This window comes from Tupaia chinensis, unplaced genomic scaffold (genome assembly GCF_000334495.1).
Source record: "Tupaia chinensis unplaced genomic scaffold, TupChi_1.0 Scaffold139767_1, whole genome shotgun sequence".
In the NCBI taxonomy this organism is placed as follows: Eukaryota; Metazoa; Chordata; class Mammalia; order Scandentia; family Tupaiidae; genus Tupaia; species Tupaia belangeri.
In genome coordinates, this window is record NW_006199647.1 from 2673261 (window position 1) to 2696143 (window position 22883).

The window sequence follows — 22883 nt, forward strand, 5'->3', positions numbered from 1 at the left end:
CCCCGGGGACCCCCGGGGGCCCCCGGCCGTGTCCGGAGTTGGTCCTCCAGCCCGACCGCGGGTGGGGGGCGGGTGAGGTTCTGACCCGCGCGCCCCTGCCCCGCTGCCGCATTTCGGGGCCCTCCAGGTGGAGGGGAGGGCCCCGCGCAGTCGCCACCCACGTGCCCTGGACCCCAGGTCGCCGCCCCTCTTGGTCCACTGCTATGCGTTGGTTTTCCGTCCCCCGCTGCCGAGTAGGGTTTCACAGCTCTGTTTTTCATTTCCTAGGATATTGAAAAAGTTAGGACAGATTTCCTTTGGAGTAGGCTTTATTGTTGTTAAGAAATATCTCCCAGGAATTCAGACCTGGAATCGGAAATCCGAACCAAGCCGCGTTGTATGAGACAACTTGCACTTTCGGAAGCAGGATTTGTCCCGTTTAACCAACGGTATTATAGAAACAAACTGAAGGCCAATGACCTTACATTCTAGCCTTTGGTAATGGACATCTTAACAAATACGCCCGACTACTCCTCCCCGGAACGGACTTGTCAGGACCACCTTGGTATCTCCTTTTCCCGGAGTTGAGGGCTCAATCTGGTGTGGGGCCTGGCCCCCTCGCAGTTGCCAGCCAGCCAGCCAGCCAGCTCGCCTAGGGAACAGCTATGAGTATGCAGGCCGGGTGTGCGTGCAGGCCGGGTGTGCGTGCATGTTCTGCAGGAGCCGTGAGCGTCTGAGCAGCCTGTTCAGCGTTGGTTTTTATGTTTTCAGACCCTGGCAGCAGGCATGCGGACCGCCGCTATCCACACGGGCTCAGCACTGTCTCTGCTTGCAGTTGTGTGGGTGAGGTTTGTCTTGATCCCCTAGTGCTGTTTTCATCCAGTGGCAGTCTGGGTTGTTAAGTACTGTTCTTCCCAGTGTGAAGAGGTCAGAGTGCTCACAGAAACCCCGCATGCTCTGCCTGTCACCAGGGCGCGCACAGGTGGGACAGCACGTCCGGCCCTCATAGGTGGGACAGGCTGGACCTGCTGGGCCTTGGCTGTCATGGTCCCCTGCCTGGCTCTTAGATTTGCAGGTTCCCAGAGGCGGTTCAGAATCAGGTCCCTGACATCACACCATGTAGGCACAGAGCCAGAAGCACCGGCTTCTGGTGACGGTGCATTCTAGTGCACATTATGGAGCAGAGTATCTGTGGACTAGTGAAACCATAGTGTCCAGGTGATTGGAAACCTTATGCTGATGGAGTTACTGGGGACTGAGCCCCAGGCCATAAGTGCCTGCAGGGAACAGTTGGGACCAGGCAGTGGGTCCTGTCCCCTGGCCACTCAGCCTGGCTCCCTCTGTTGGTCGCTCTCGGCTTCCTTTGGACCAGTCTGGTGTGGCCTTCCTGCCCCGTGGTCTTTGCTCCGCACACCCAGGAACAAGGAACCGTGATGTGTAGTGTGTGAGGTCCCGTTGTCTCTGTCAGTGAGCATCCTGGGTCCAGACTCCAGAGAGCTCCATAAGCTAGCGGGACGCTCCCTGACCTCATGGACAGGCTGCTTTCCACACCGCGGCTCAGAAATACCACTCCGTCTCTTTCTGGCTGACCGTGAGGAACATACACATGGATGGACTTCACATGTGGGTTTGGGCCTCATCCCCATGACTCATGTATATGTGAATGTTCCAAAATCCAAAAAAATCTGAAAAATTCCGAAACACTTTGGGTCCTAAGTATGCGGACAAGGAAGTCTCAGTGGTGTTTCTGTACAGATGCGCACAGTGGGAGCAGTTCGGGCGAAGTGCACACAGTGGGGCGTCGGCGTCCTCCTCCACGGTGAGCGGTGAGCATTGGGCTTGGTGCAGAGCTGCCTCCAGGTTGCAGTTCCGGTCCAGGAGGATTTGCTCTCCTCTAGTAGGACAGGCCTTGGTGACAGCTGCCAGTGCTCACTTCCTGTACTTCACTTAGCCGCATCCATCCCTGGGGCAGTCGGGGAGGTGACAGAGGGGACTCTCCCACTGCCACTGAGAGGGCCCAGGACCCCAGGACTCACGGCCACTCTCCCTGCTCTGTGCGGTGAGCGCCTCTGCGTTTCCTGAAACTGCCCTTGACAGCACGTCGTTTCCCGTTTCTCTCTTGGCTTGTCTGATTCTAGTAAATATGGAAGGCTTTTTGGTTCTTCCTTAGTGTACTTTTTTTGATTTTTATGATAGAGGCAAGTGTGTTCACAAGTGAAAGAGAGACCCACTGAGAAGCTCCTCCCCAGGGGCTCATCTCGTCATAACCCCCTTTCTCCAGACGCCCAGTTGGCGCCATGGCTTCTAGCAGTGCAGTCCTATGTGCTATGGACTGCTTACCTCGCTGGCCTAAGCTCGGAGCTTCCCTCTGCTTTCCTTAACATCTGTCATGTGTACACCATCTGTCCCTGAGACATCCTAGCCACTCCTGGCCTCACACACTGCCACTCACAAACCTCTTGCATGTGTTTTCAGTTGGGTACTGGAGAGTGCTCTCTATCTGTCCTGTGTGCACTGTTTAATCCCCCCCTATGGTTCGTGGAGAACACATATTCTGAAAAAACTTGCCTGGATTTCAGTGCAGCAAGATAAACTCGTACTTTAATTCCATCTATGCAGACTTTCTGAAGTCCCCTCACACATGTCGAGCTCACTCCCATCCTCTGCACTTTGCCTTAAATGTCGCCTTTTAAACCTCCTGCTCAGTGGCTTCTGGCTGCTCTCCTCGGTCTCTCGCACTCCTCCCTCCCTGCAGTCCTGTGCAAAGCCCAGGCCAGATCTGCCATCCACTCACTAACGACCCCACTCACCTCCTGTTCCCCAGAGCTAAACTCCAGCCTTGACTCCTTCCCAGGCAGCACGACACCCACGTGGCATCCCCAGGGTGCTGCGCGGCTCTGCTTTGGGATCTAGGACGGGCTGTGTTCGCTCGTCCTGAACATCAGGCCGGAGTGCAGGTCCGTGAGGAAGAGGGTAGTGACGACATTGAAGTGTTCAGGTTCCCAAAGACTTAACTCATTCATGAATCTTTGTACTCTAACATTTTTGGTAAATGATTACCCTCCACCGGGATAGAGTGTCAGCTGTACATTTCAGGGAGGCACTTAACCGCCATCTGTCTTACCTGTGTCCTCTGCCACCCTGTCCCTGTGTCCCACTCGGCCTCCTGGGACAGCTTGTCCCTGTGTTCCTCGGGCGCAGCGCTCACACTCACTGGCCTTTAGGTGTCCTGCGTCCTCCTGCCTCTCTTCCTGTTTTTGGTGAGCTTTAGCTTATCTTCAGGATGACTTCTGAAACCTGCTCCAGCCCCTGAGGAAACGCGGCTCCTCCAGGCTGCTCTCCGGCTCTGCCCTGGGCTTGGCAGACCTTCCCGAGAACGGCCAGGTGACACATGTCTCAGGCCCAGCAGCCATGCAGTCTCTGTCACACCCACCAGCTTCGCTGCTTATGCAGAAGAGCAGCCACAGACAGCGTGTCCACAAACCGGCATGGCCCAGTTCCTGTGGAACTGTGCCTAGAAGCAGGCAGAGGGCCAGCTGTGGCTCACCGGCCCAGTACCACCCTCTCCCGGTGCCGTGATGTGACCTGAGCGTGCCTCACACTCGGGGACGGCACAATGTCTTTGCCTCCTCCCACCCTCGGCTTGCGTGCTGGCTGGCCGGCTGGTCAGGAGAGTGTTGTTATGCACTTCGGGTGTGCAGGGCTTCACCGGTTCAGCTCTCAGCGTAATTGCCTCCTGGCAGAGCCTCGTACACTTGCACACCTGCACACGTGCCCTGCCCAATTTATGTCAACTCTTCGACTGCAGGCGTGTGCAATCACTGAGTCACTGGAGTGAGAGCGAGAGCACCCCCCAGGAGGGGGCCACCCCACAGTCCCTTCTCCCCAGTGGGGTTTGGGGCATGCATGTACACGTGCCTGGCGTGTCACTCTAGCTGTGGGGTCCAGGTCTCAGATCACGTGGTAAGCCATGTGGGACCCCGGCACCTTCACAGCACAGCACCTGGCTGGCCCACTCGCTGTTTTTCTGAGACCACATACGGGACCTAGGAGAGACGTTAGCTTTGTCACAGTGTATGTTCCTGGGTGCCGGAGTCGGCGCCTCACGATTAAGATGTGTTTGGTTTCCTCCATGGACATCAGCTGTGAAAAACAGAAGTTTCTCTTGGATGTCAGAAGTCAGGAGGAAGACTAGTGTCGATTGAAGTGGGTGAGGATCTCTCGGACGTCCTGTTAGAGACGGTTCTGTCCTGAAGCTCACCACACTCTTCCTGGGTGCGCTCTTCCCTGCTGGGCCAGCCCTGGGCTGCCGTGTCACCGCACTCTTCCTGGGTGCGCTCTTCCCTGCAGCAGGTGTCAAATGAAAGATACAGGGAATGACTTTCTTCTTTTACTTAACAGTTCCACACAGAAGAACATGAAAGAAAGGAGTAACACCAATGTAAAATTTGTGGGGTCTTCAGTTCCCTCTCACTGAGGTCAGTTTGGTATAAAAGAGCGTTCACCTGCTGGCAGATGGGAGGAGAAGCGGAGACTGCAGGCTGCATCCCCAGCCTGGCCTTCGTGCCGAGCCACCCTAATTTAATGGCAGGTTGTCCTGCTCCCTCCGTTGGTGAGCACTGATGCATCTCTGCAGTACCACATCGCTTTTCACACGCTCCCATCCATCCTGTGCCACCCCGTCCCTGACACCCACGGGCTGCCGTGTCACACTGCTCCCACACTGCGGGGTGTGTGCAGAGGCCTGGCATACGGGAGGCCTACCCCCTCAAGGAAGGGGGAACTGCCGCTCGGGAGCCGTCTCCAGGCTCGGGGGTCATCTGATCACTCCCCAGTGCAGCTCCCTGGAGTGGGGGTGGCATGGCCCACGTGGCCACTCACCTCCGCACCTCCAGGGACGCATCCGGGCTGTGACTCAGCTGTACTCCTGGAGGAGGGCTCTTCCAAGAAGTGCCTCAGTTGCTCTGTCCTGCGCTTTCCCTCCTGGCGGGCCAGGCTTGGTGTCACATCTGTCCCTCGTTCTCGTGCCATAAGCCCCCCTCCCTTCCTGTTAGGCCCGCCTCGGATTCCGATACTCTTCCCCATTGCCTCTCAGTCCTGGTCTCTCCCCCAAACCAAATTATGTTTTATCTTCTGAGTGCTTTCTGGTCCGTCCACAGCTATCACTGACCCCACTGAGCCCTGGCTGCTATCAGGCTGTCCTAGTTTCTGTCCTCGAGGCTGATTGCCTGGGTCCGTTGTCCCCACTGGCTCCTCTAGGACAGCATTTTATTTTCTGGTATTTTTTTTTCTTTTTTGGAAAGGCTTTTTGCTACAGGGCATGTGCACTTGCCAGAAAGAGAGAGACAGAAAGCGAGAAATCACCCCCCAGGGGGGATGGCCACGCTGCAATCCCTTCTCCTTCATTCTCCTCTCGGGATCTTGGGCACGCACGCACACACGCCCGGCATGAGTTTTAAGCCACTGGGTCCGGGACTCGAACTGCAGTCGACTACGTGGGAGTCCAGCGACATAGCCATTATGCCAACTGCTGGTCCCGTTTTTCCTAATTTTGCCAGAGGGCACATGTACTCAGCAGAGAGAGGGAGGAAGTGAGAAAGCACCCTCTGGGGCGTGTCCCGCTGTAGTCCTTCCTCCTCCCCTCGGGGACTGGGCGCTCCTGCCCGTGCCCATGCCCCTGCCCAGCGGATCTCTCCAGCCCCAGGCCTGGGCTTGGGTTGTGCAGTTGTCTGTGTGGCCGGCTCCCTGCTTTAGTCGCCAGAGGGCATGTGCGCTGGCAAGCAAGGAGAAACCTCTGGCCCGACATACATACAAGTGCACCCGTCTCTCTCAGTCCCCGAAGCAGGACTCGGCCCATACTCAGCTCTGTGGGACGTGGCTCCCGTTGGCCGTGGACGTCTCATACGTGTGGCTTGTGCACTGCTCGTCCTCCGGTTTCCCGGCCTTCCTCTGTCCCGTCAGCCACCTCCCTAGGTGTGCTGCTGTCCCTCCCTCATGCCCTGCCCACATTCACACGCGAGAGTTTTGGCGAGGATTGGTTGGAACTTGAGAGTTTTCTTGTGGAGTTACATTATTTTAAATGAAATTAATTCTGAAATTGCTTAAATCAAATGTTAAAAATATGGAAGCAGAAAATACCGGTTTTTAACTTCTTGTTTTTATTTTTAAACAATTTTTGCGTAACACAGTGATCTTCAAATCTGTATCAATTTATAATTGTTTTTGGTAAATTTAGAGGAGTTTTGTACAGTGACCTATTTATGTACTAGCAGTAGGTCTGAAGAAGTGGGATTCCTATTTTCCTTTACTTTTAGTTTCTTAAGAGATTATGATAGAAAGTATTAGACCTGCTCTCTTTCAAGTGTCGCCATATTTATTCACCCTGATATTTAGTGAAACAGCTCTTGCAGTCTCTTCCTGGACAGGAAGCCGTCTGTGGGCAACACAGTCCCACCAAGCAGCGCCCTGGAAGCCGTGCCAGCATTACTGCAGCAAACCTCAGTGGTTCCAGGTCGCACTCCGGCAGAGCACCCAGCCCTCCTGCTGGGGACCGTGGCCTGCACGTGGCGGGAAGGGCCGGGCGGGCCCAGAGGTGTTTGTCCATGCCGCCCCGGTGTGCCGCCCCAGCTGCGTGTGCAGAAGAGCTCAGTTACTGCCCTGCTCTTAAGGTTAGACCGACCCCATTCCCGGTGTTTGATGAGAACGAGGGGTGCCCGCCTGCTCTGGCTGGCACAGCGCTGGGGCCTCGCCTCCTGGGCACTCTCAGCCTGTCCTCCGTGGGTGCTGAGTCAGCGGGCCCTGCCTGCGCCCCTCTGTGATGGCGGCAGCAGGCTTTGGCAGGATCTTCCGTCCTTGAAATCGATAAAGTATTGATTTGGTTTCTTTCCAAATCAAAGACAGCCAACTGTTCTTATTAGTTCTCTAAACTAAGAGTGATCAAGAGTCGACTTTTGCAGGAAGACGAGGCTGCTTTCATTTTGTCGTCTGTCTCAAGACAGCTTTTGCGGAAGGCGGCCGGAACTGTGCTTTTGCTGGTACCAAGCTCTGCTTTTACACTAGAATCCAACTTGGCTTCTTTGTGATTTCTCCCTCCGATGTGGCTTCTGCCCTGCATACAGCTGAGGCTTCATTTTTGAAGACAAGGTCAAGAGCACCTGCTTGCAGTACCTCTACACTACCGCACAGACTTCAGGGACAGACCGCAGCACTACCGCACGGACTTCAGGGACAGACCGCAGCACTACCGCACGGACTTCAGGGACAGACCGCAGCACAACCCACGGACTTCAGGGACAGACCGCAGCACTACCGCACGGACGTTAGGGGCCTGCTAGGCAGTCCTGGAATTGTTTACCCCGTGGGCAGTTTTGCTGTCCCGTTAATACATAGTTTGTCTGGGTGACCACAGTGGTGACTCCGTTCTAGACTCTCACTTTCAGCCTTTTTGGATCAGATATAGAAAAACAAAAGCTAAATGTAGCTATTTAAAATGAGAAACATAACCGTCAAGGGACCGTGTGTACTCAGATCGTTAGGCAAGGACATTCTTTACCATGAGTAGACAATAGTGGGGGAGATGGCTGGTGAGGGGGTTCGGAGTAAATGCTGAGCAGATGCCACCCAGACAGCTGCCACCTGAGGACCACCTGCCCTGGGGACCAGCTGGCTCAGCCCACAGCGGGACTCTGGCAGACAGGTTTCAGAGGGACCCCACCGATGTTTGTTTCTCTTTGCCTCAACACTATTTTGTTGTTGTTGTTGTTTTTTGGAGAGGTTTTTGCTATAGGGCGCATGCGCTCACCAGAGAGACAGACAGAAAGCGAAAAATCACCCCCCAGGGGGGATGGCCACGCCACAATTGCTTCTCCATTCTCCTCTCAGGATCTTGGGCACGCGCACACAAGTGCCCAGTGTGAGTTGAAACCACCGGGTCCAGGATTCAAACTGCGGTCGCCTACATGGGAGTCCAGCGACACAGCCATTGCGCCAACTGCTGGTCCCAAGACTTTTTTTTTTAAGGTTGTTATTAACTTCCTTTTTCTTTTAAATCTTAAAACTGTACACCATTCTGTTTCCCCAAGGCAATTTTGCCTGTCGTTGTAACTATCCATTCTGTGTTGCGTTTGTAGTTTTAACTTCTGTGTCCGAGTTTCCAGCTTACTGAGAGCTCGCTCACTCTGTCCCCTGGGAGTAGGCCACGCTCCACGAAGGGAAGCCTGCAAGAGCAGCAGGTGCATGTGCGAGGTGTAGACAGCGGGCACCACAGCCAGCCAACCCTGGGACAGGTTAAACAAGACAGAGGGCCGGCGGGTGGCATGCAAGTAGCTGCATGGCTCAAATCCTAGGCCCGGCGACTTGAAAATTACGCCAGGCACTTGTGCATGCCTGCCCAAAATCTCAAAGGAGAATGGAGAAAGGATTGTGGCCAATCCTCCTGGGGATGATTTCTCGCTCTCTGGCAAGCATATTCATCCTATAGCAAAAATAACATAAAATAAAACAACATAACATAAAATCAGTCAAAAAGAAGAGTGCTTTTATTGATCTGATGTTGAGAAGCATCCCAGGGGTTGGGATTTTAATAGCGGATTGTCACCCAGGCTCTAACTTTGTGTGAGTGTCCTACTTGGGGCCTAACGGCACAGACCTGTTCCTGTCCCAGTCGTCCTCCTCCTGGTAAATGGCACCTCCATACTCGTCCATCGGTCAGGTCCAGTGAACACCGGAGGCATCCTGCATCTCCTTTGTGCACGCCCTGATGCCGAACAGGTCTGCACCACCGGGCGCCCCCGCCATGCCATGGCTCTGAGAACATGCCAGGTCAGGCTCTAGAAGTAGCGAGTGTGCAGTAGTTAGTGACCGTGCACCCTCCAAAGCAGCATGGCTGAGCTCATCTGCAGATGCTGAGCGCTGGCTGGTTGGAGCCCAGGGTGGAGCTTCATGATAGAGGTGAGCCTGACGGGCCGGGGCCTCAGGTCGGTCTTCACATTGGGACAGGCGGGGCACACCGCTAGCCCTCGTGGTTTGACTAGAGTAAGTGCTGCATGCGAAGTTGACCTCGGAATAAGCAGGCTTTTAAACCAGACAGCCGGTTTGCAGGAACTAAGGGTTAGAGGAAAAAGTTAGAACACCGTGAAGAAAAAATGTCAGCTACTTCCAGAAATGAGAGTTTCTGCAAGTTGGACGACACGATTGCCCCCACAAACCAGTGGCCTAAGACCATGGGCCGGGGAGGCTGTGGCCCAAGCCCCGCAGCTGAGCACTCCCTCAAGCAAACGTAGTTGGTGCACAGACTTACCGTGACTTGGGCCGGCTGTGGATGCTCTGCAGGCCCCAGACTGGTGATCGCAGTATTGTTCTCCATTTTGATAGGTGTGTTAATGACAGGGTGTTTTTGTTTTTGTTTTTTAAGAATTATTCATTTAGGGAACCAGCAGTTGGAGTAATGGCTATGTCACTGGACTCCCACGTAGTTGACCACGGTTCACGTCCTGGACCCGGTGGCTTAAAACTCACGCCAGGAGCATGTGCGTGCGTGCCCAAGATCCCGAGAGGAGAATGGGGGAGAAGGGATTGTGGCATGGCCATCCCCCCTGGGGAGGAGTGGTGATTTCTTGCTTTCTGTCTCTTTTTGTCGAGCGCACGCGCCCTATAGCAAAAACTTCTAAAAAAAAAAAAGTAGATATGAGTGTCTGTTTCACAGGGGCCACACATACTGGCCGTCTGACATCCCTGTACCCCCGCCTAAGACCGCCCGGCTGTCCAACGTCCCTGTACCCCGGCCTCACACCGCCCGGCTGTCCAGCATCCCTGTGCCCCAGGCCTAATACCACCTGGCTGTCCAGCGTCCCTGAACCCCGGCCTCACACCGCCCGGCTGTCCAGCGTCCATGTGCCCCGGGCCTCATACCACCCTGCTGTCTGACAGACATTGCATAAGATGTCTGAGTTTGTCTTGAAGTGCTTTATGGCACTACATTTAGTTTTAGAGTTGATTGTGATTTTTAACCTTGTTTTCTGTTTTTCTCTTAGATCTAAGTATTTTAGAACATGCTCGAGAGGTGAGCACTTGACTATAGAGGTGAGTGGGTCACAAGGGACTGGGGTAGCAGTCCTTTCCAAGGGCAGTGGGCCTGGGTTTGCTGGGGAGATCTGGACCCCGGTTTGGCAGGACCCTTTCCCGTCAGTTTCACGAAGTTGGTGGAGAGGGACAGCATACAGAGGCGGGGAGGGCCGGGTGACAAGGTGGCCACGGCCCTGCCCTGCTCTTCCACAGGCCTGCTTTCTGCCTCAGTCTGCACAGCTCCGGCTGTCCGTGCTGCCCAGTAGGGCTCAGGCAGCTACCCCAGAGGGACGCTGTCCAGCCAGAAGCTAGCAGTCTAAGCTGAGGTCAGCTCGAAGCAACCCACAGCAGAACCCTCGCCTCGGCCACTGGCATGTGAAACGTTAGCCGCCGTTATCGTGGCCACTGCCGGGCTGGGCAGCCGCGTAGTTCACAAGGTCACACGGCGTGGCCAATAGGAAGAAGCCGGTGAGCCGTCAGAGGCTAGGACAGGCAGAAACACCGTTCTTTATTTTCAAGTGGCTGTTTACCCAGTTACTTACGTTTTATAAGATGCAGGTCCTTGAAGTTGACACGGTGACTTCTGTTACACCGTCTAGCACCGTAGCACCCACCACAGCGGGATCGAGTGTCCCAACCCCGAGCGCCGCACTGGGGGACAGCCACGAGCATCTGGTGGGTTTCCGTGGCCCAGCTGGCAGCCACACACAGACGCGCAGGGAACTCCCCACTGGGTAGCTCTTCAGTCCCTGTTTCTTGAGTCGTTTTCCTTGTTACGACATTAAATAATTTGTTCTGAGCCAAGTGAGTGGGCACCTTGGGCTGCAGGTGTGAGATGCCAGTGTGGGGTGTCCAGCTCCGTGAACACTTTCTTACCCAAGTTCCTGATTTGTGTAGGAAACTGCTGTAACTCTCCTTTTGGTTTTCATATAAATCTAAATAAAAATAATAGATGCATGCTTCACCATTGTGTCCGACTGTCAAATGCACCCAGTGAGCTGGCGTGCGAGAAGGCTCGTGAGTGCCTTTTGAACGTGAAGGTGTGTCACTTTGTGGAGCGACGAGGCCCTGTGCAGTGCACACCCTGGGCAAGCTCCTTCCTAACACTTCTCTCCTGTTCTTTCAGTTTGAGAATCTAGTAGAGAGTGACGAGGTAAGTATTGCCACAGAGCCGTCGAGCCCTCGTTATTCTTACTTAGCATCTCACTCATTCTGGTCGTTAATCATTTAAAGTTTAATTTATCATGTTTCAGAAATCTAATTTTCTGTTTTCACTTCTATGTTCTAGTCCTTTCTGTATCATTTCCTTCTTTCACTTATTGATATGGGTATTTAGTTCAGAATTTTCTACTATATGACATAATAGCCCCCACACACACTCGGGTTTCCAACATTCTGTACAGTAAGGAACTTCAGAAAGGGGTATTTCTAACCTCATGCCCTTCCGTTACAATAGTCCAAGTTAGATCCGTTCTTTACCCTTCGCTTTTGTGAGGGCGGAGTTTATGCGTGTTCCTTCTACAGTTCCTGACTTTACCATTACCTCTGATCAGTTGTTACTTATGGTGATTCACTGCATTTCATTTCATATAAAACTGTCAAATATTAGATGCATCCCAAGTACAGAAATGTTAAAACTGGGGAGGGGGTGCGTTTTAGAATCAGGGAAATGTGTAAGGTTTTCGTAGTTTGGCACATATGCTTACCAGAGAGAGGTGGAGTGGGAGATGGCTTCGCCACAATCCCTTCTCTGTCCTCTTCTCAGATTTTGGGCATGCACACATATGCCTGGTGTGTTTCTTAAACCACTGGGTCTAGAGCCAAGCTGTGCATGCAGCCATGTGGGACCCATGTAGTGCCTTAACCACTGCCCCACTGGCTGCCCCTTATTAGTCTGATCATTATTGCTATTATTTTGTATGTTTTGCCATAGGGCACATGCACTCACCACAGAGAGACAGAGAAGGAAAGTGAGAAACCGCACATATGCCCAGTGTGATTTTCCAACCACTGGGTCTGGGACTGGGTGGCCCCGGGGAGCCCAGCGTTGGCCCTGAGTCACGTGCACAGGGTGGCTGCTTCCCGCCCACCATCGGTATTGACCTTGCACCCACCACACCTGCATGAGCTTATCTGACGCAGCATGGTGCACTGCACTGGGGCGAGTCAGCAGCAGGTGAGGCTAAGGTGGCCACGCGAGCCAAACCAGGCAGGCGAGGCTTCTCTTGTCCCCCCCGGAATGCGCACCGCTAGGCAGGGGCGTCTCCCACTCTCGATGTGTCCTCAGGCCTAGCTGTGGGTGGGTTTGCAGGAGTGAGATCACCTGAAGTGGTGAGCACACTGTCCTGACACCCGAGACCCGCGGGAGCTGGGTGACTGGTGACAGGCGTCTGTCAGAGGAACTCGGAAACACACAGCGTGTGCTGGTCACATGTGTCCAACCGAAGTTTGCCTCTGAGAAATAGGATTCTACAGCTTCTTAAGAATGAGACTTGTTGGGAACAAGCAGTTAGCGTAATGGCTATGTCGCTGGACTCCCACGTAGTCGACCGCAGTTCACATCCCGGACCCGGTGGCTTAAAACTCACGCCAGGTGTGTGTGCGTGCGTGCCCAAGATCCCAAGAGGAGAATGGAGGAGAAGGGATTGCGGCGTGACCATCCCCTCTGGGGGGTGATTTCTCGCTTTCTGTCTCTATGTCTCTGTCTGGCGAGCGCATGCGCCCTATAGCAAAAATCTCTCCAAAAAAAAAAAAAAAGAATGAGACTTGTTTACTGTAGTAAAAATAAGAGTAAGCGGAAAATGTTTTTCACTGGGGCCAGCAGGTGGCATGGTGATTGGGACACCAGGCTCCCATATGACCGACCACAGTTCAAGTCCCAGACCCAGTACTTGAAACTCGGGTGGGTGTGTGTGTGTGTACATGTACACAAGATCCTAGGAGGAGAAGGGATTGCAGGTGGCCATCCCCCAGGGGGTGCATTTCTTGCTTTCTGTCTGTCTGTCTCTGTCTCTCCAGTGAGCACATATGCCCTATAGTAAAAAATCTCTCAAAAAAATAATATTTTTGATTAAATGAAAATTTTATTGGCTTACCTTAACTAGAATCGAGTTAGCAAAATTAATTGTTGGATTAATTTTTGTACAGGGGGAGAGCCCAGGGAGCAGCCACAGGTAAGGCTTCTGTGCGGGCCTGAGCGCTCTGAGTCCAGGGGGGTCTTCTGTGTGAGCTCTCAGACTGAGGCTTGTCGTTCACTTGTTTGGCAACACCAAACAATTCACGTGTCAGACCCTTGGTTCTTTCTTTGTAAGACTGAACATAGGGCCTGGAGACCCTGCTCTTCACTGCCATGGTCCTCGGGTGAGGGCAGAGAAGTGCCGATGACACTGTCCAGCTCACTCCTCACTTGGAGCACGGCGAGCCATGCAAGCTGTGCGTGTCACTCGGACTGTTGGGAGTGGCATCGGATTGGCGTAGCATGTTCTGACAGCAGAATTTCAGAAGCCCCTGGCTTCTGAGTGTCAGTTTGGACTTGGGTTCATCGGAAGTATTCTTTCTTGGCTTTCTCCCTGGTGGTTTGCTGCAGGCCTCTTACTGAGGAAGAGATTGTCGACCTAAGAGAGAGGCGCTACGACTCTATTGCTGAAAAGCAGAAAGATCTCGATGAGAGAATTCAAAAAGAGGTAGTCTTTTTTGTTCCTTAAATATATATTATCATGCCCCGTTTATAAGGGAGGGTCATTATTTAAGTAATACATTGTGTCCAGTCTTTGGACCTATATTTAGATATATACAAATGAAATGATTTAAAACTAAAAAATTATTTAAGCCTACTATAATTTCTTTTAATTTGGTTCCACTTAAGTTATACATGGCCAAAAACTAAAGCTGGTACATTCTTTTAAAAATAATAAATCTTAAGTCACAAAGCAGAGACTAACAACAATACACACCTCTGTTTATAAAACCAACTTTAAAAAAAAAATTACTCTGTTCCATAGTAAGTGGGTTTTCTTAAGTGTTTTTGTTTGTGTTGGGTTATTTGTTCTCACCTAATTTAGTACTCTTCTAACAGTCAAAATGCTACATTTGTTTAATGTGCTTATAGAAATGTCCTATAGTTATACTGGGTTGTTGGAAAAGTCGTGACACATTTTTGCATAGAAAAACAGAAAAATACATCACGCATGATTTTCCCAACAACCCAGTAGCTTAGATGTCACCAAGCTGAGTGGAGTCCTGCCTTAGTGCATATGTTTAAATAGCCTTTTTAGTACCAATCAGTCATTTGAAAAGCGTTAAACTACACAGTGGATGCTATTATCAGTCTCCAGGAAAAAAGTTTGATTTGATTTTCACAAGATTCGGCTTTAAGTCAGGGTGAGATGCAGCAGATCCCACTAGGCAGCCCTGTGCTCCGCGCATGGTGGCTGTCCTGGACCGTTCGCGAGATGGAGTTGAGACCGTGCACCGGGCTGCACAGAAAGGGGACCCCTGGACTTCAGCTCGCTCGGGGACCGTGCTGCGACCGCCTTACTGAAGATACAGGACTGGTGAGGGCCAGACCGTTGGACTGGTCGGGATAGGCTCTGGACGCCCAGCACCTGGCAGCTCTGCAGAGAGGCTGGGCGGGCGCCAGCCCAGCGGGTTCGCAGGGCAGGCTCTGCACGAACCTCCTGGCCGACCTGCACAAGAAGTTGACATGGGCGTCAGGATCTCCGCTCTCTTAGGCCCCGTGGCGATGGGTTATTTTCTCACTGGTTTATTTCTGTTCCGTAGATGGCAGCATTCCCGCTCAGAGCAGCTAGCCAGGTTCTGGTTCCGTTCACCCTTATGTTCTGTTCACGCAGTTAGCCTCTCAGGAGGAGGAGCTAAGACTAGAAGAGGAGGCCTCCTACGCTGCGCAGCGTGCGGCGGCCAGGGCCGCGAAGCAGCGAAAGCGCGCGGAGGTGAGGGGCACCGGCACCCAGCTCCCCAGATCAGGCTTCTCAGCCAGCGTATTTCCAGCTGCCGCCTAAGGTGGCGAAAGGCCCACTGCCCCGGTGAGCCCGCCGTCGGCGGCCAGTCCTGCACTCTGGCTCGTCCTCCTAGGGGAAGCAGGGCTGGTTCTGTGTGTCCCGAGTGAAGTGCCGCACTCGGAATCTCGGCCTTCCTATGGGAATAAGCGCGCTCTTACAGGAAATGACACAGAACCAGCCTTTAGCTATAATTTCACAGGTATTTTAATAGTCGTTGAGTTTTACTTTCTAAATTTATTTTTGGGTTTTTGCCATAGGGCATGTGCATGAGGCAGGGAGAGTGAGAGGTCACCCCGGGAAGGTGGCCATGCCACAGTCCTTCCTCCTCCACTCTCATCCTGGGACTTTGGGCATGCGCACACATGCACCCAGCATGATTTTCAAGCCACCAGGTTGGGGACTCGAACTGTAGTTGGCCATGCAGGAGTCCAGCACCTCAACCACCATGCCACCTGCAGTCCCCTTTATTTTTTTAAACTGCTAGAATTTCTTATATTTCCTAGAACCACATAAGCTCTATGATTTTGCCCCATAAGGGTATTGTTTACGTCTCGGCATTTTTTTCCCATGTCCCTAGGAGAGTGGGATTTGGGTCTTGAGAAGTCTCGTCATAGTATCAGGAGAGGCACGTTCGCCCCGCCGACCACGCAGTAGTGAGCGGCAGACGGCATGCGTGGCCCAGTGTCAGGGCCTCTGCAGGTCTTCACAGCAGTCTGAGGAGACAGGTGTGTTCTGTAACTTGCTAGGAAGGACGGAGCCGTGGCTGAGCGCAGCAGCCGGTCGCCCTCCCGGTGCCGCCTCAGGTTGCCTGTGTGCTCACCACGCCCCCTTCCCCCAGGCAGCTGGTCCTCAGACACAGCTCGGGGAGCCAGGAGACCATGTCTGTCGTGCTGTCTGTGGTTTCTCTGGGCTGTGTCCACCCTCCCTTTCCTTTTCTCTTTCTTTATCACATTTTTCAGCAAACTATTATAAGGAGGTGTCTTTATTTTCTTTTTTAATTCTAAATAGTAACAGATTTAAAAACTAACTTGCACATCCAACCAGGAAACAGTCAGTCTTTCTGTTACCATGCAGGCATTCTTTCTACTTGTGTAAATTCTCTACTGCCTTTTAAAAACTTAAACATTCCACCTGCAGCATCCATCCAGGGGATTTCCTGGGTTCTCTGCGGTTTTCTTTTCTGTACACATTTGACATGGGGACACGTTGCAGTCATAGAACACGCACTGACACAGCAGTTCATGGGGATGTGGCAGTCTGTGGCCTAGACTCGGGCAGCAGGGAGGCCGTTCCCGTGCTTCTGTGGCGGGTCCTCAGTCCTGAGTCGCTGGGCGCTTCTGTCATTTCAGTCAGCTCAGCCAGGTCTCTTACGGGTCATTTGATGTTTTGCTGTTATTTTACCCAGAATAGAATTTCAGGTACTGTTTTAACTATTCCTTTCTGGCTCTCATCCTCCCAGTTATCAGGAACTTATTAGGTATAGTAAGAATGTTGAGGACACCAGAATATCTTTGCTGAAAGGTTTTTTTTACTACGCTGTGAATAGTCTAAGCACCCTTAGAGTATACGATGACAATTGAGAGAAATTGTACCTGTAAGTAGAGGATATGCACATGAATAGTGGTGGTTTAAGGAAAGACGTAAATCCAGTGACTTACACGTTTTTCTTCTTTTGTAGAAACTAGTAAAAAATGCTTTCTGGCATGGCAAGAGTGGTTTCAAAACTGTAATTTACAGCAGATTGATTTTCTGTTACATTATTTTCCAAAGCAAGAGAGGCGGAGAGCTGTGCAGCAGAGCCACCCTGCCAGCAGCGGGGCCTGGCCGAGGTGAGTGGTGTCCGGCCTGCCCTGGGCAGAAGCGCTCATGTGGCGACAGTGCCGTGCCCTCTAGGTTTGTGCATGTTCACGCGCGAGTCCCTAAAACGACTGCTCCTCCAAGACACTGTCTTGGAAGAACACTGAGCGTCTGCCTTCTTTATGTTGAGCAGCAGCTGTCACTTCTGTGGGGCCACTGGCAATCTGGGAGGAGTGCGCATGGCTTTTCCAAGACGCAGTACATTGGCTGCTGCTCCCACCCCCATATAGTGCACGCACTTGCCGGAGAGAGACAGAGAAAGACACTGAGGGGACATGGAAAATCATCCCCCGGCCGGGATGGCCACACCACAGTCACGCACCTGGTGTGGGTCCAGGACTTGGATTGCAGCCAGCCCTGTGGGAGTCCAGTGCCTTAAACACCACACCACCTGCTGGCCTGGCCGTTGCATTTTTAGAGTAGTCACATCTTCCTTAGAGAAAGCAATGCCTTGGCTGCATGCTTCCTGTCGGGTCCTCAGCGTGGGTCTTCACTGGCCCTCTCTTCTCATAATAAAGTGTATGTGTGCGCCATTTGGGGGAGAGGCATTTCAGTGTCATCGTTCTGTGAGTATCATTACTTAAAAAAAGAAAAGAATATGTTCTTACTTGACACTGTAAATGAGGAAGCTACACTTGAAAGATTCTACCTCAGAATTTATGAAATCTGGCTACTTCCCTAGTTGCTAGCACTGAGAGACTGAGGATCCGTCTGACGAGGCTCTCTGGTGGCAAAGGAGTGTGGCCGCCGTGCGCTGGGTCTGCGGCCAGGATGCCACTAGCATGCATTTGCTGTTGAACTGCTGTGACCACATCAAAGAATTATTTCCTTTTCTTACAGTTCAGGACCAGAAGATGACTTCGAATCTTGTTTGAGAAACGTAAAATCACAATACGAGGTTTTTCGAAGTAGTAGTAAGTGTTCTAAAATACTCTCTGTACATTTTACGTCAACTCTCTGCCACGTTGAATGGGCTGTGGGCTGTTCGGCTCTGACTCTGCAGAACTGCCTGCTCTTCGGTTTATATTGCCCAAGCAGGTCAGATAACTAGTCACTGAGTACATAACTCAGGGTGCACATCTCTAGTCAGAACCCCAAATCCAGAACTCGTAGAGTGCCACATGACACCACCACAAATCCCACACCTGACCTTCCATGGCAGGTCACAGTCAGACGCTGCAGTATGAAAACAGGTACAGGCCGGCCGTGGCATGAAGTCAGGCAGCCGGATGCCGCGTGGCCGACTTGCCATTCGAGGCCTGGGCCCAGTGGCTTGAAAAAGCATAGTGGGCAGATATGTGTATGCTGGGTGTGCAAAAATCCCAGGAGGGTAATGGAGGAGAAGGGATGGCAGCACGGCCATTCCTCAGGAGGGACAATCCCCCCCCATCTCCCCCATCTCCAGCAAGCACTCACATCCTACAGCAAATTAAAAAAACCAGCCGTGTGTCACCTCACCGTCGCACTGTGCTGTGCCCGCTGGGTGTGTCAGGCATGAGTGACCTTGGCAGTGAGACGTGGGCCCTTTCCCAGGGTACCTCACTCTGCACGTGCACGTATTCCAAGCTCACGAGGAGTCTGACATTCAGAGCTCCATGATCGAGCCTTTAGGACAAGGGGTGCTCAGCCCGTATTGCCTGTCCTGTCCCTGCTGGGGAAGAGTTGGGGCCAGGACAGGCTCTCGGATCCCCTGGAGAAGGAGGGAGGAAGGCTGCACAGGAAGTGTGCGTACTTACCGCAGGGAGCTTCATGAGGTCAGCGTGCTCCCCGCCCAGCAGTGGAGGGAGCTTCATGAGGTCAGCGTGCTCCCCGCCCAGCAGCTGTGGGAGTCCAGTGCCTTAAACACCACACCACCTGCTGGCCTGGCCGTTGCATTTTTAGAGTAGTCACATCTTCCTTAGAGAAAGCAATGCCTTGGCTGCATGCTTCCTGTCGGGTCCTCAGCGTGGGTCTTCACTGGCCCTCTCTTCTCATAATAAAGTGTATGTGTGCGCCATTTGGGGGAGAGGCATTTCAGTGTCATCGTTCTGTGAGTATCATTACTTAAAAAAAGAAAAGAATATGTTCTTACTTGACACTGTAAATGAGGAAGCTACACTTGAAAGATTCTACCTCAGAATTTATGAAATCTGGCTACTTCCCTAGTTGCTAGCACTGAGAGACTGAGGATCCGTCTGACGAGGCTCTCTGGTGGCAAAGGAGTGTGGCCGCCGTGCGCTGGGTCTGCGGCCAGGATGCCACTAGCATGCATTTGCTGTTGAACTGCTGTGACCACATCAAAGAATTATTTCCTTTTCTTACAGTTCAGGACCAGAAGATGACTTCGAATCTTGTTTGAGAAACGTAAAATCACAATACGAGGTTTTTCGAAGTAGTAGTAAGTGTTCTAAAATACTCTCTGTACATTTTACGTCAACTCTCTGCCACGTTGAATGGGCTGTGGGCTGTTCGGCTCTGACTCTGCAGAACTGCCTGCTCTTCGGTTTATATTGCCCAAGCAGGTCAGATAACTAGTCACTGAGTACATAACTCAGGGTGCACATCTCTAGTCAGAACCCCAAATCCAGAACTCGTAGAGTGCCACATGACACCACCACATACTAAATTTTAGAAATCAAAGAGCATAAAGATTAGTGCTAAATGACTTAACATATCTCAGAGAAAACACAGTGGGAAAAGTCAAAAACTAATCAGATTAGAACTTTCATAGAACTTCCAAAATATTAGGAATTAGCTGCATCAAGTAACTCTTATACTGGGTGTGAAAGCAGGGCTAAAAGCCAAGATTACATGCTGGGTGTGCAAAAATCCCAGGAGGGTAATGGAGGAGAAGGGATGGCAGCACGGCCATTCCTCAGGAGGGACAATCCCCCCCCATCTCCCCCATCTCCAGCAAGCACTCACATCCTACAGCAAATTAAAAAAACCAGCCGTGTGTCACCTCACCGTCGCACTGTGCTGTGCCCGCTGGGTGTGTCAGGCATGAGTGACCTTGGCAGTGAGACGTGGGCCCTTTCCCAGGGTACCTCACTCTGCACGTGCACGTATTCCAAGCTCACGAGGAGTCTGACATTCAGAGCTCCATGATCGAGCCTTTAGGACAAGGGGTGCTCAGCCCGTATTGCCTGTCCTGTCCCTGCTGGGGAAGAGTTGGGGCCAGGACAGGCTCTCGGATCCCCTGGAGAAGGAGGGAGGAAGGCTGCACAGGAAGTGTGCGTACTTACCGCAGGGAGCTTCATGAGGTCAGCGTGCTCCCCGCCCAGCAGTGGAGGGAGCTTCATGAGGTCAGCGTGCTCCCCGCCCAGCAGTGGAGGGAGCTTCATGAGGTCAGCGTGCTCCCCGCCAGCAGTGGAGGGAGCTTCATGAGGTCAGCGTGCTCCCCGCCCAGCAGGGAGGCGTGGGCAGTCAGGGCATTGCTGCTCAACGCTGGGAACCACGTGGAGGCCCAGGGTCACCTCCCAGGTCTGCCCTGACGGGCCCTGTCCCACGGCCTGGCTGCAGAGCTGGGCATCTCGGTTAGGGCCTGTCCAGGGTGGTAGTCTCTCTCCCGTGAAGGGAATAAGGAAGCCGAACAGTTTCTTCAGGTTTCAGTGCAACGGTAAGATGCTTCTGCTTCCCGTAGTAAAATCACATTCACTGTTTCTTTTGAAAAATATAGGCCACTTCTCATGTATTTTATAGTGTTTTGTTGATTTCTATTCTTTATAGTTGGCTATTAGAAATATTACCTTGAGTTTGTTACACCTGAAAAGTTTACAATTCCTTAAATGTACATGTTTGCGGTGCCTGGGTGGCCAAGAAAAAGATCGCAGAAAAGCCCTTTGTGCTGTTCCTAACAGAATCGTAGCAGCGAATTAATTGGGAATTGTTTCATTGGAGTTAGACAGTCGTGGCACACACAGTGGCCTCCGGGTGAGCCTGTGGGTGGCGTGTGACTGTACTTGCATATTCCAGGGCTCTCCTCCGATGCCACAGTTTTGACACCGAATACAGAAAGCAGCTGTGACTTAATGACCAAAACAAAATCAACCAGTGGGAACGATGACAGCACATCCTTGGATCTAGAGTGGGAAGATGAAGAAGGTATTTATCTGTAAAATTTAGTCTGTGTTGATTTACATAAGTCTTCTATTGTGGTATTTTATTTTACTTAAGCTGAACTGAACACAAGGCTAGACTGTTACTGTATTAATTATCATTTGTTGATAAATCATTCAGAAAGTTGCTTAATTTTTAGTGTTTGAGTTTTCTAAGATAAATGTTAATTTCTTCCTTGAAGGTTTTGTAGTCCAGCGTGGTCTTGCTAAGAAAGATCACCAACCCTGTGAGCATTCTAAAGTTGGCTCTGTTTCATTGTACCGTAGCAGGTCAGGCTTAGCATTTAGGTGGAGTGAGAGTTACAGCTCAGATAGGAGTTTGACTTCATGGCTGGAGTCTTTTGGGTAACTGTGCTCTAAACTAGCTTGCCCATCATAAAAGGGAATAATGAAACTACTTAAAGGGAAACTGCCCCATCCCGAGTGGGCGTGCAATACGGGCTGGGCTCGCCTTCTGGTCTGTGAGCACCAGGCCACCCACAGGCATCTGCACGGTCCTGGTGGCTGCAGGCCGGGGTGAGGGTAGAGATGGGGTCAAGGAGACCTGATAGACCTCCCTCGTGCTCGCATTCGTGGAGAAAGGAAATACACTTTTTAGGGGAGGAAAGGGGGAGGCTCAGCAGATGGCGCAACGGCTACCTTGCTGGACGCCCACGTGGTCGACCATGGTTGAAGTCCCAGACCCAGCAGCGTGAACTCGTGCTGGGGGCGTGTGTGTACATGTCCAAAATCTGAGAGGTGAATGGACGAGAAAGGGTTGTGGTGTGGTCATCCTCCCGGAGGGTGATTTCTTGCTTTCAGTCTCTCTGGCAAGCACATGCACCCTATAGCAGAGAAAGAGGGGGAGAAAAGGAGGCAATCCGAAAGGAAGACTCAAGTACAGAATGTCGAACCTTGAGAAAAATGAGTATTAAATATTCCACAGATTTTTAAGATGGAATGGTCCTTAGAGGTCCTCTAGTCCAGCTGTTTGTTTTATCAGTGGAGAAGCAGGTGGCACAGGAAGCGGGCTTGCACAGATGCCCGGGAGCGGGCTCGAATTACTCTGTTGAAGATTGCAAACTTCCTTCCTGACGTGTGCTATGATTTTAGCATCCATTCATTTTGGTCCAAAGCTTTTTAGGTCTTTTCCTTATGTATGCTGTCATCCCCACTGTCTTATTTATACGTAATACGACTTTCTAGTTGGTTATTCAAGTTTATGACAGAATGATTAAATCCGGCCCCGTGGGAAACAACCCACCAGAACCTGCTGCTGGGCCCCTGTGTAGCCAGCACCCTGACGGGCTGGAGACAAGGCCAGGCCAGGGCACAGTGACGGCCGCACTTGCTCAGAGCTGTATCTTGTCTCTAGAAGTGACTTGCCTGCCTGAGTTGAGTCTGGTTTTTCAGGAGTGGTAGACAATACTGATAAAGACTTAGGTGTTCTTTTTTTTTTTTTTTTTTTTTGAGAGGTTTTTGCTATAGGGCGCGTGCACTCGCCAGACAGAGAGAGACATAGAGAGAGAAAGCGAGAAATCACCCCCCAGGGGGGATGGTCACGCCGCAATCCCTTCTCCTCCATTCTCCTCTTGGGATCTTGGGCACACACGCACACGAGCCCGGTGTGAGTTTTAAGCGACCGGGTCTGGGACACGAACCGCGGTCGACTACGTGGGAGTCCAGCGACACAGCCATTACGCTAACTGCTGGTTCCCAAGATTTAGATGTTCTTTACTGCTGTGGGATCTGATTCTTTAAGGTCAGAAAACAAAACCGTTGAGTATGTCTTAGGATTTTTTCTTATAATCTCTTTGCCAATCCTAGATTTTAGTAGTATTACTAATGTCAATTCCATACTTACACATTTAAATTTCTTTTCTGTCCTCTT

General features: G+C 51.9%; 1 protein-coding gene across 1 annotated transcript in view; it reads left to right on the plus strand.

The window, feature by feature from the left end:
* Positions 1-48: 48 nt before the first annotated feature.
* AP1AR (adaptor related protein complex 1 associated regulatory protein) overlaps positions 49-22883 on the plus strand; it is a 24870-nt gene continuing 2035 nt past the window's right edge. Inside the window, exons 1-11 of the mRNA XM_027765829.1 lie at positions 49-822; positions 10011-10039; positions 10594-10716; positions 11168-11194; positions 13189-13214; positions 13628-13724; positions 14421-14594; positions 14892-14990; positions 16830-16888; positions 17757-17830; positions 20871-20999. Of these exons, the coding sequence (XP_027621630.1) occupies positions 741-822; positions 10011-10039; positions 10594-10716; positions 11168-11194; positions 13189-13214; positions 13628-13724; positions 14421-14594; positions 14892-14990; positions 16830-16888; positions 17757-17830; positions 20871-20999 (919 nt within the window). The 5' untranslated portion in view covers positions 49-740. The remainder of the gene's footprint in view (positions 823-10010; positions 10040-10593; positions 10717-11167; positions 11195-13188; positions 13215-13627; positions 13725-14420; positions 14595-14891; positions 14991-16829; positions 16889-17756; positions 17831-20870; positions 21000-22883) is intronic.